We start from the raw sequence: 12,478 nt of genomic DNA, 5'->3' as shown, positions 1-12,478 counted from the left end.
TTGTTACGTCTTTTATCTCTTAAAATGATTCCACAAACTGTCTCTATTGCTTCTACATCGTCATCCGTGTTCGGTCATTCTAAATTCCCGTATGCTATGTTGGGGGTTTTGTGGATTTTCTTCTGGAATCGTGATGTTTGTGACTGGAATCGGTTCGTGTTGCTCCTGCCTTGGACACACGAACCGATCGAACTTGTACTTTTATCAGCTCTGTGGTCACAGAGGTTTGGAGAATCGGCCGACAATCCTTAAATCTTGCCGTCTAAACCAGACTTAAGACTCACAAGCTCTACTCATCTCCTCTTCACCACTGCCCAAACGCTCTCTGACTCTGGTCGCTATGGTAACGTTTACATATCCCTTCAAAATAATATACAGATGCGCCACAAAAACGAGCATTTTACTTTTGTGAAAATTTTAAATGACTAACGGGAGCCCTGAGCTTGTTTCTCTGCAACGAGACGGTCCCATCTGGGAGGGATGGGAGACAATGACACCCAAAGTGTTGCTTATATCCACAGCCTGCTTGGTCTCTACGTGGCGAAGCAGTTTGAAGCTTCATTGCCTCATTAGCAGCCGGTCGCCGCATGTTACACAGAGCGGCTTGTAATGTTTGACTCACCTACCAGTCCGGGATAAATCCATCCTCCTGTCCAGGGCTTAAAGTAAAAAAAAATCCTGAGCCTGAAACTTAGTGGTGATAGAAATGAACTATACCGTTGCTATTGCCACAGTTTAATAAAAAGTGTCTTTGAATAATGCAAACAATTGCTTATAACAATACAATTAACAATAGAATTAGCTAAACACTCAAACTTAAATAAGACTTCAGTACATTTCAACGCAAAACAAAATGTAAAATGTCTGTGCCCTAAAGGTTTGCCTTACAGGCAAAAATCCCTCAACATTAAATAAGAGTCCTTTCAGTCAATGTTTTTGCAAGTAATTTAGAACATGCAACATTACCAACCAAATCAGTTTCTCAACCTTTTTCGGGCCAGCGCCCCCATCCCATGCCCAGGTCCCTCTCTGCCCCCCTACCCCACCAAGGAATTTGTAGGCTACTTTGAACTGACTATTATATTATTATTAATATTACTGTCACTATTGTAGATGTTTTGATTTTTATGCTTGTTTCTGTATTTATCATCAAAATAATTTCCCAGAGAACAAAAAAGTCATGGGAATAGAAATTGTTTTCACAGGTGTCTATGAAAAATGCAGTGAACATTCAATTTAAAATCGGTAGGCCTAACAGCAGCCAATCAGAGTGGAAAAAATATTCTTGTTCTTTGCCATTTTCAAGTTGTTAAATATTACACAAAATGACCAGATAAAAGATGTACAACATGCCAGTTTAAATTTTGATCTATTTGCAAACCGACTGAGCTCTGCAACATTAAAACATGGATAGAACTGTAACTACATTAATCATAGCTCTTCTTCTCTTCAGTGTTTCTGTCGGTTTCTGGTGGTGCAGCTCTGTGCTGCCTTCAGGAGAATAGGACATCAGAGTATCATCCATAAAATTTCACCAACATGGTATTTATTGTGCAAACCAGAGCTTTCAGTGACAAAACAAAAGTTCCAGGTCCTTTTAATGCCATACAAATATGAGACAGAAACATGGATTATATCTTTATATAGATCTGTCTATTGATTTATAGATTAATAGTTTTACTGGACAGAAATTACAAAGAACAAATCTGGTTCTTAATCAAATCCTAATGAGTCAAATTGAAAGTGTCATGGAGTCATCAGCCTCATGACATTAACACTGACATGAAAAATAATATTGAAGAAATAAATATATCAAATCTTATTAAAAACATAAATAAGTGATAAGTTACTGTTATGGTCTGTAAGATATATTTATTCTCAGTACTAGATATGGTCTCAACAAACCCATGGCACTTCAACAATATTATTTTACCTTTTATCTAGAAATAGTGTCTGTTTATTCTTGCCATACAGTGCTCTGTATTAAGTATTGCCCGAAAGGTCTTGCCATACCAGTTTAGTCCTCTGTATTTACTTTAGTTTCTTAGTTTATTCTTGCATTTTGTTCTTCATTCATTTCCATTTAGTTTCATTTGATTAGTATTACCCTCTCTTGGTTTATTGCTATGTCCACTTTAGTTTCTTTCCTGTTGGTAGATTTATTTTATCGTTTATTGATGCTCACCACCAGTAATCTTCACTCATCACCTGCTGCGCCGCCTAATCGTCATGTGTTTCACATCATGTGTTGATTTTTCACTGTTCAGTGTCGGATTTTCTGTTTTTATGCCATAATTCACATCTAGTTTGTCGCTCCGTATTATGTCCCGCTTCTCCTGTTTCAGAGTTTTGCGCAATGTGCGCGTCGTTTTTTTTTTTAACCCCCTAAGGTGCAGGGCGGTAGGGGAAGCGTATCGATGGGGAAAAGGCAGACTGACATAAACCTTTTAAAACAACGGAAACTATTTCGGTATTCTGATTATCGACATTTAAAAGTGCTGTGGTTCCGTTGTTCTATCACACCCGTTTCATGCTGGACCACTTAAAGCACCGGTGTTAACGCTATAAAATGAACGCTCTCTATCGTGGTATCACCCATGGAGGGATTTCTTTATTTGAATGGGTTCATTTTTCAGAGGGATACACAGTGAGGGTATCGTGATTTTAGTAATTACATGTTTATAAGAGCGATTTTCTGTTGTCCTTCCATGGAAGCGGGCAACATCCAGATGGAAATAAAACATCCATCTGGATCCATAATAGACAACATCTTTGTCTATTATCTACAGTTTAGTTGAGGCGGGCCGCTTGGTCTAATGCTCGCTTTGCTTGAAAGGCCGGAAGTCTGGCCCCCTGCCGGAGCTCTTTAAGCTCGGAGACTACAGTTTGGTTGAGGCGGACTATTAAGATTGGTTAAGGTGCACCGTTTGGTCAAAAGCCGGAAATCCGGCCCTCGGCCGGAGCTCTTTAAGCCCTGCTCCTGTCTCTTCTCTGGGCCTTTTCCCCTTTGCAAAGAAACTTTCCAAAGACATCTGATCCGTTTCTTACTCATTTTGCTGCTTGTGGGCTCAGTGTTGGTACGCAAGTAACTGAGAGAATCCGGTTAAAGGATTTTCAAAATAAAAGATCCTCCAGACTCAAATAATACATAAAACGGAAATATTTAATTATTTCTTGCGCGGCCCGGTACCAATTGGTCCACGGACCGGTACCGGTCCACGGACCGGGGGTTGGGGACCACTGTTCTATTGGATTAAATTCTGAAATTCTGTGACGTCAACACTCATTGTTGTTTTCTGTGTGGCTACACGTGGTCCGCTGGGAGAACCTGGGATCCGTAAGAAGATTGAGCCAGAGATATTTCCCAAAAATATACTATAACTTAAAATCTTCTTCAAAAATACACATGCCTGCTCCCGTAAAATGTTTGCTAAATTTTGCTAGGGCTTATGGTTTTTTTGTCAGGGTCCTGGAGACCGACGCTGGGTGTCTCACAAATATAGAAACTCTGTCTCCAGCATCCTGTCTGACAGAGAGAACCAGCCCAGGTGCAGATAATTAATTACCATAGCAACGGGTCCCAGACAGAGGCAGTGAGTAGTCTCATAAACAAGCACAGAGCCAGGTCTCACAATGCATTATGGGAAGAATACATATTTCTTGTGACTATTCATATTTTGCTTACATAAAATTATTTCTCTGAATTTTCAGTGTAAATTCAAATCCTTAGTATGAAGGTTGAACATTTTTTAGAAATAAACAATTACCCACTGTCTTCATGTTTTTTATTTTGGACCGTGAGTGAGAACCACATGTGTAAAGCTTATAGTCGTAGTGAACAAGGTCAGTCACAACATTGAAATGATGGACTTGACAAAAGTTTTACTCATTGCATTCTACTGGTAGATCATACATCTAAGACTGGTATAGATCCATTTGTCAGGGTGAATTTAAAATGCTGGGTTAGAAGTGATAGGTACACTCGTCCAGGCCCCACTCCTTTCTTTCTGAAGAAATTTTCTAGTTTTGCTTTGTTTACTTGTTTGGAGACATGTGGTAAAAGGCTCCAAATCATTGGGTGAATGAAACTTTCTAGAATCTTAGTAAGAGTTCCTTTTACTGAAACTAAGAGCCTGAAATGGCTCCTGTGAGTCAGCCCTACGCCATAATCATAATCATCCCTGCAACAAAATTTAACGTGACTCAACGGAGTTGAGCAAGCGCTGGTCTCCAGGGAACAGTCAAATTCAGATTTGTCCATCATATTGTCAAACAGCAAAGCATGATTGAGAGAAAGTCTGCTTTTCAACAAACCAGTTCATTGAACATTTAGAACATTTAGACCCAGCTGCTTAATCATGCAGCTGGGTCTAAATGACAAGTTAAATTAAGCTTTCCACGCGTCTGAAGATTTCAAACCAAAGTCTGAAAGTTGGTAACTATCGAGTGTGTAGAAATTTGAGGACCTCAGTGAACTATGCTGTCAGTTACTGATCCAGCTCTGTAATTTTTCCTGTCCTACTGCCTTAAGGGTGAGTTGTTTCCAGTTACTTCAAATTTTTTGTAATACTATCAACAGTTGACTATGAATTATTTAAGTAGTGAGGAAAACTCTTTACTGTAGTTAATCCACTAGTGACATCCTATCATGGTACAGCACTGAAATTCCTTAAACCCCTGAGAGCGACTCATTCTGCTACAGATATTATGAAAAGCATCCTGCATCCTGGATTTTATAAACCTCTGTTTTTATGTTTTCCGAATCAAAAACTCAATTCTACTTCAATTTCATAACCCCATTGTACTTTGACATTTTCTTTAATTATTTCTTCAAGTTCATCTACAAACCTGGATGTCAGGGTTATCCAGCACCAAGCAAGACGAGCCAAATGTAAACCGGCACTTACAGCAGAGTGAATGCTGAAGACATGAGGCATGGACAGAGTCACCATGGGAGTTTGGGTGAGTTTCTATAAACCTACCCTTCACACTGTAGGAATGCAGTTACTCCTTTGGCTGTTTTAGAACTCCAAACTAAGAACAAGTCTGTAATAATTTAAATATCTCTGTCCACAGGAGTGTTTCTAAGAATGTTATTATTCCTTTGTTCATGTCTCCTAGTCTATGAGGCTTCCACTGGAGTGGTGCTGGTTCTGCTGGGGCTTCTGGGCTCAGTCAGTGGCTGTCCTACTATCTGCACCTGCTACCACAACACAACTGACTGCTCTGCGGTGGGGCTCGTCTCTCTGATACCCATCCAAAAGCAGCTAGACTTGGATTCTCTGGTGCTCCATCTTTCTCGGAACAACCTGTCCTCCTTGGGTAGCAGCGACATGTTGAACCTCAGCTACGTGGAGCTCCTGGATCTGTCCCACAATCATTTTCACAGGTTGCAGCCTAGAGCTTTCCTTGGCCTGAGCAGCCTTCGATGGTTAAATCTCTCTTCTAACTACTTTGGTTTTATTGTAACAGCCTCTGACCTCCCTAACAGCACAGTGACTGGCCACAGACTGAATGGGAGTGATGGTTTAAGCAAGGAGGTCTTCCAGGGATTGTGGCAGCTGCAGGGGCTTGATCTGTCCTATAATAGCCTTCTATTACTGCCAAAGGGCCTCCTGGATGGGCTTCAGAGACTCACCTGGTTGTCCCTGGCTCACAATCAACTTATGACCCTAGACAGAGTTACATTTGAGCCCCTAGTTAACCTCCAGCAGCTCCAGTTGGCTGGAAACCATTGGGAATGTGACTGCAAATTGAGGGATTTCAAGAACTGGATGGAGTGGTTAATTTACAGAGGTAAGCAGGTTAACATTTCCAAAATAGGCGATGAGAGTAGTTTGATACAACATTGCTATGTTGTCTTCTCACTTGTCCCTTTGTTTTACAGATGGACAGGTAGATGTGATGCAGTGCAATTTCCCCGGGAACCTTAAGGGCAGGGACATCCGTAGCATTCCAGCAGAGATGTTCAAGTACTGTATAAGTCCAACCAAGGATGTTGCATTGAATCAGGCCACTAAGCCTTCCTGCCCACCAGGGCGGCTCAGCAGCATGGATGAGTGTGTTCGGCAGCGACACAGGCCAGTCAGCGTACGCAGGGCACATGGCACACAAATAGTGGCGGGAGTGGTGTGTGGCACAGTGTGCATCATGATGGTTGTTGCAGCAACTTACGGCTGTGTGTATGCCTCACTCATGGCTCGGTACCAGAGAAAGATGAAGAGCCGCGGTCAGCCTCTGATAGCCAAGTCTGGAACTGAGACTGACCTGGATGACGTCCCAGCTTTATCTACTGACACATCCAAAGACGGCTGTGACTTTGTGTATGGATATCGAATCAGCAGCTTCTGACATGCTGAGATCCAATTGTTTTGGCAGCTTTGCTCTTCATTTCTCAAACAGTGTCTAAAGGGAGAAACTCTGCAATTCTGCCACCGTGCTAAAACTCTGGGCGTGGAGTGATTGTACAACTAATTTAACAAGTTAGACTAGGTGAAGTTTAAAAACTGTAGCACATTTTAAATGCATTGGTGCTCTTCATATGAAACCTATATATGTGCTTATTGGCACATCTGGACATTCTAGTTTTTTTATTTGTGTTTTCCTTTCTCTTTCACAGCATCTGAGTACAAGCTTAAGATGCACAGCAATGCAAATTAAATTAGTTTCCCAACAGTCATGTCTGTTTCATATTTGACAACTTGTAAATTATGTTAATTTAGTATTTTTCTATCATACCTTCTCAGGACAGACAATGACTGAGACCTGATATATGAGAGAATCCAGCTTTAAGCTTTAATGTAACAACTACAACTAAATAATTCCAGACTTCTGCTGCTACCTAGAGGAGAAGCTCTGAACTACAAACCCCTTCTGTCAAGGTACAACATTTATGGCAACTCTCATTTTAAAAATCAAATGCTGCATAAACACGTGAGGACGTCACATGACCAATCCTTAATAATCAAGAATTTGTCTGGAAGTTTTTCTCTTATGAGGAATAAACTTGTTTGAAACATTATCTCAACCTCAGTTGCTCTGCTCATCAAGTTAAGGATAGCAATTCATTTCTCTCAGCAGTATTTTGTTTTTCAAAATAACTTCACAAAGTTCAGTTTTTGGCTAAATTACATCACAATGACAGCATCTGCTGTGATTCCCAATTGAATCCCTTAAAAAAATGTGTAAGTTGTGAATCATCTGAGGTAGGTTTTATTTATAAACCTGGGGCATTATGCTTTCCTGATTTCTTCTCGTAATATCTATCTCAAGGACCCCTGCTGTGTTGACAGATGGGTCAGAATTTTTACAAAAGTCCTTTACTTACATCGCAGTAGGAAAATTTCTGATCATTATCAGAATTATCATTATTATTATCAAAACAGGAACACACATAAAGGTCGCAGTGGTTCAACACTAAAGCTTTAACAAATTAGAAAAAATGGTTACAATTTATTTGACAGTGTGTGTGTAACTGGGTCTATATTAATAATTGTATATTTACACAAAATGTGTCCTTTCATGTATTTGTCCGCTTATACTTGACTGTTCTTGTGATCCTCTGAGTCTACTATAAGGGGTTTGGTCCTCTAACTCTGCGTTATTTTCTTCTTCTTTTGTTCAGGGTCCTCCAGGATTATTTATAAATATTAAGTTATTAATTTCCTTTTTCCTTTTGTTATTCGTTCCACTGGGGAGAGGCAAGTTTTATAATCCATTGTAATCCTTTAATTTATATTGTTCAAATGTTTATTTTTCCTGCTGTATTAATAACTGTTTGGATATTTTCATTTGAGTTGCTATTACGCCTTTATAACATTTGATGCATGCTAACACTGTTATTTTGTATAGATCAGGTTGGAGCACATGCTAGGTGCTAATGCTAATATCTCCCGATTGACAGATTAAATAAACGGAGACCGCCTCCAAACCCAGACTTGGTGTCTTGTGGTTTGTCTGATCACCACATAACACACACAACGCAGAAGTCCACCGGTCACATGTGCATAAGACTGACATGAAACTGTCATAAACATGACATAACAAGAAGATGAAGGAGTCTTCATGAATGTTTATGACTGTTGTCATGACGTGTCATTTGGTAAATAATGACACTTTTCAAGCAAAGTTGACACATTTAATGAACTTTTAATGCAAAATTTAATGTAACTTTGAATGAAAAGTGTCATTATTTACCAAATTATATGTCATGACAACAGTCGTAAAGATTCATGAAGATTCCTTCCTCTTCATAACAGAAGTCATGTCATGTTTATGACAGTGTCATGTCATTCTTATGCACAACCTGAAGTTTCATTAGATTTACTTTAAAATAATATTTGGTGTGATGTTCAGAGTGTCGAGCAAAACATGAAATAGTGGTTTAAGACTATGAACATTTTAGCAGCCAGATTGATACTTTTTTTTTTTTTTTTTTTAGTTTTCAGCTGAGTTATACAGAATGCTAGATTTGGAAGGATTTATTTTTTTTATATCATTAAAATGTGGCAAGTTGACATTAGTGATCCTCTGTAGTGACTGATCTGTCAGGGACTGAATTGATCCTTCTCCAGCTGCTCCAGAGAGGGTTTATATTGTAATCCCCCATCAACAAGATCAGTTAAATCCCACCAACTAATATTCTGCAGCTGCAGGCGACATATTCTGAACTATGTCTCAATTTGTTTTTTTTTTGTATGTAAATAAAAATATATCAGAAGCATCAGTAGATTTGAGTTAAATTTGACAGTTTTCCTAAAATAAGTCATTTTTTGTCAAAAGTGATTTATTTAGGCAATAAATTTATAAATAAATAAATAAATAAATAAATAAATAAATAAATACTTTTGGCAAAAAAATTGACTTAGGACTCTTTTTTTAGTAAGGTGACGATATGTTGTTTTTTTTAATTTCCTTTATCCTGATCAATCCGTACCACTGTTAGTGGTCAGCGTAAGTACCACAGACCAGGCAACATCAGGAAAATCTCCATGAAAAGAGAAAATGCATTTGACATGACATTCTCCAGAAAGCAGATCAGGACTACAGCAGTGACACTGACCTCCAGCCATGGCCATTTTGTCTCCAGATGACACGGTGACAGCTGTTGTTGCTATAACATACTTCACTCCTGTTAGGAGAACAATCACTTTCAATAAACTCACATATTTTCTGATTGGTTATTTGCAAAGAATACAAACCAAATATGTTTGGTTAAGAGATATAAGAGTGTAGACCTTTGTCATTAACAGCGTAGTAGAAAAATCTCCCAGGAGTGTTTTCCACGGCCAGGCGATACCAAAGGGGGAAATGGTCGATGGTGAACAGGTTGTTTTTGTCCAATGGAGTCAGGAATTTTCTGTAAGCGATAAATTTTACTTTAGATCAAATTTTATTTTGTGTGTTTTGAACAAAATCAACTGAAAGTGATTTTGTTCAATATCATTTTTAGTGATAGTGATTTTGAACATCACTAAACATCAGATTTGTTCAGATAAAAGTACATCAGAATAAAACATATATACCTCTAATCTGTTTACTACACTAAAAGTACATATTAAAAAAACCTTTAACTTGGCATTAAACATACTTTTTATTCTAATAAATTAATGTCATGTTTCTCGTAGTTTTTTTTAGAGGAAAATCATCATAATTAACTGAAATAAAGGTTTAATCTATACACCGTGTTCATTTATTGAACTGAACTATGAAAATAAACAAACTTTTTGATAATATTCTAATTTATTGAGACCCACCAGTGTGATGCGTTATCTACACATTCTGTTATGTAAGTGAGATTTACTTTCTGCTACAGAGACAGACTATGACTTGAGTCGGTGTTCTCATCCTTACTTTGCCACTCTGGTCTCCGTTCCTGCATATCTCATTAACCTCATCAGCCCCGAGCGAGTCCCAAGAAAAGCTGTCTCGACCCCCGGCTCCACCCTGCACACCACGCCACAATACATTAGACAGGCATGACACATACATATTCCTACCAGAGAACTTAAATTACAGCAGCAGATTATAGTCCAGTTGTGAGCTCACACGTGATTCAGTTTCAGTGGTCTCACCTGTCATTAAGCATCACTGAGTTCCAATAAGCCTCCAGTGGGGCTGTTACCACGGCGTCAAACAATATCTGCTGGAGCAACAATTCATCACCTAAAGCCAAAACAAATGTGGAATCAAATAGAAATAGAAGCACGTCAATCTGCAAACTGTAAAAATTTACTGAAATAATGTTAAGATGTTTTTGTGAGGAGGTAAAACCTACACTCCAGGTCAGGCTCCTTCCCCTGTAGGTATCTGATGACCGCTTGATGCTGGGTGTATTTTCGGTGATCTGGGTCGATGTCTGTCTCACAGTAAGTCCTGTAGAAGAAAAGATTTTGACAGTTGGATAAACAAAGCAAAGGACCGTTGATCCAGTTGGAAGCCTGATTTGTTGATTCCTACAGCTCCCACTGGTGAAGGAGAGGAAGAACAGTGATTTCTACACTCATTTTGGATGGCTATGCTCAATATCCCACCCCAGGTCTGAGCTCATGTAGCACAGGCTCTGTTCACACAGGCCTGGTTTTCAGTGAAATCAGAACATTTTTGTTGAGGTCCAGCTGATTGTTAACACGTCACCAGTGATCAGAGCTTTTGAAACAAGCTCTCAGAATGGAGCTTTTCTGTAACACTCCCCACCGAGGCGTGAAGTGTGCAGCAGGTGTTAAAGCACATATGTGCAGAACGCACAGCAGCTGGACAATCAACATCCAGTAAATGAAACGATAGATAAAGAAAAGCATATGGACAATGAGAACAATTCAGTGCACATTATAATAATTTCCTAAAGTATGTTTGCATTTTAACATTAAGAAAGTAACTTGTTTAAATTTCTATTGTAGCATTTCACTTGACTCCAAAAGTTCTTAAACATCTGTAATGCAAAATCATCTCCAACTTTAACATGCAAATTATATATTGAATATACGCAGCTAACAATGGAAATATTCAATTTTTCTTGCATTGGAAAATGTATGAAAAACATTTTTCACTGACATGATAAGTGGGACTGAAAAACTTTTATTCCATATTTTCAGTAATTTTGTTTCAAATATATAAATGTAAATATGTTGTTGTACCATTGCTGTAAAATACAATTTAACATCTGCATAATTTAGAGTTGTTTTGGGGGTAATTTTAACAGCTGTTTGTCTGTCACTAAATGGAGTTAGAAGGTCTATAAATTATCCTGATTTACTCTAAATGTCAGTTCGCATTTCAGACGTACCACTCAGAGGCGAGGCTTAGGTCAGGGGAGGTCATATCATGCAGACCTATATTGGAAAGTAAAAATATGTAAGTCAGTAAAATAAATCACAGGAGTTGATGTCAGTTGAAGAGCAAGAGTGTTGATGTTTCATTCACTCTGCATTAATTACAGCATTCAAGAGAACTGTCAGATAATCCAACTGAGTTGAACATATTGTTTGATTTCTTATAATGACAAGATAAAATATTGCTGGTGTGTAGATGTGACGGGCGCCTGTCACTATTGTGAATGAATCCCTGTTTAATTGCTGTTTTCTTCTTGCAGTTGATTGGCTGGCGAGAGTTTAAAGGGATCAAGCCCCACCCACCAGAGCAGCGAGGAAGTTGGGAGAGCTCCTGGTTGGTGGCGTGTCTCCATGCCTCGCTCCTGCTCCTTCAATGTGTTTTCTTGTTGGTTAACTTTCCTTTTGTGTTGTTAGGTCTGGGGATCGTTGGCCAAGCCGAGGTTTTTCCGGTTTTTGGTTGTAGGGTGAATGATCCGGCGAGGCTGGGCGAGGGGAGCGGCCCGAATCCGACGGCCAACTGCTGGCTGGTTTGTGAATGCTCCCACTCTTTTGTTTATTTGCCACGATTCCCCAGTACCTCTATGTCCAGCCACAGTCTGAATAAAACTTTTGTTTTATATAACTTGGTCTGGACCTTTTATGTTGTGTGCCCTGTGCGGGCCGTAACATATTGGGGGCTCGTCATATTTGGGCGGATTTCCGGCACTTATTGATGTTTGTGGGTTGCAAGGAGCGTCTTTGGTTCTCGTTTTGTTCGTTTTAGTTTGTTACGACTTTCTAAACCGAAATGGAGTTTAGCCTGGAAGAGTTTTCGGACAATCCTACAATCGAGCAAATTGATTGTTGTACAAAGGATCAGCTTTTATTAATTGCTGGTGAGTTTTCGATCTCCGTTTCTAAGCAGTTAAAAAAGGCGGAAATGAAATCTGAGATTGTTTCTGCTCTGATTGACGCTGGCGTTCTTCCTCGCGTTGGTTCTGATGCTGGTCCACAGGTTGACTCTGGTGCTGACATTCAAACTAACTCTGACACGGCTCCTCTGCTTAGCCCTGATGCCCATACTGGTCATCAAGACTGTCAGGGCGCTGGGACTGAAAAAACTTCTTTTTATCTTCGTGAATTGGAACTACAGCTTGAACTTCGCCGTC

At 39.3% G+C, this 12,478-nt stretch overlaps 2 protein-coding genes across 2 annotated transcripts in view; one reads left to right on the top strand and one right to left on the bottom strand.

The window, feature by feature from the left end:
* Positions 1-12,478, bottom strand: part of LOC106925571 (voltage-dependent calcium channel subunit alpha-2/delta-4-like) — a 60,330-nt gene that overhangs the window by 22,998 nt on the left and 24,854 nt on the right. Inside the window, exons 22-27 of the mRNA XM_088006597.1 lie at positions 11,285-11,330; positions 10,277-10,374; positions 10,074-10,164; positions 9,853-9,945; positions 9,237-9,358; positions 9,062-9,130 (exon numbers count right to left, since the gene is read on the bottom strand). Of these exons, the coding sequence (XP_087862723.1) occupies positions 9,062-9,130; positions 9,237-9,358; positions 9,853-9,945; positions 10,074-10,164; positions 10,277-10,374; positions 11,285-11,330 (519 nt within the window). The remainder of the gene's footprint in view (positions 1-9,061; positions 9,131-9,236; positions 9,359-9,852; positions 9,946-10,073; positions 10,165-10,276; positions 10,375-11,284; positions 11,331-12,478) is intronic.
* LOC106911704 (uncharacterized) lies at positions 4,929-6,351 on the top strand. Its single transcript, XM_014978530.2, has 3 exons — positions 4,929-4,962; positions 5,122-5,796; positions 5,888-6,351. The coding sequence occupies exons 1-3, from the start codon at positions 4,929-4,931 to the stop codon at positions 6,349-6,351; spliced, it is 1,173 nt and encodes a 390-aa protein (XP_014834016.2).

This window comes from Poecilia mexicana, unplaced genomic scaffold, assembly GCF_051168715.1.
Source record: "Poecilia mexicana isolate PSO_F unplaced genomic scaffold, ASM5116871v1 scaffold_6, whole genome shotgun sequence".
NCBI lineage: Eukaryota > Metazoa > Chordata > Actinopteri > Cyprinodontiformes > Poeciliidae > Poecilia > Poecilia mexicana.
This window is presented reverse-complemented; position numbering and strand designations above follow the sequence as displayed.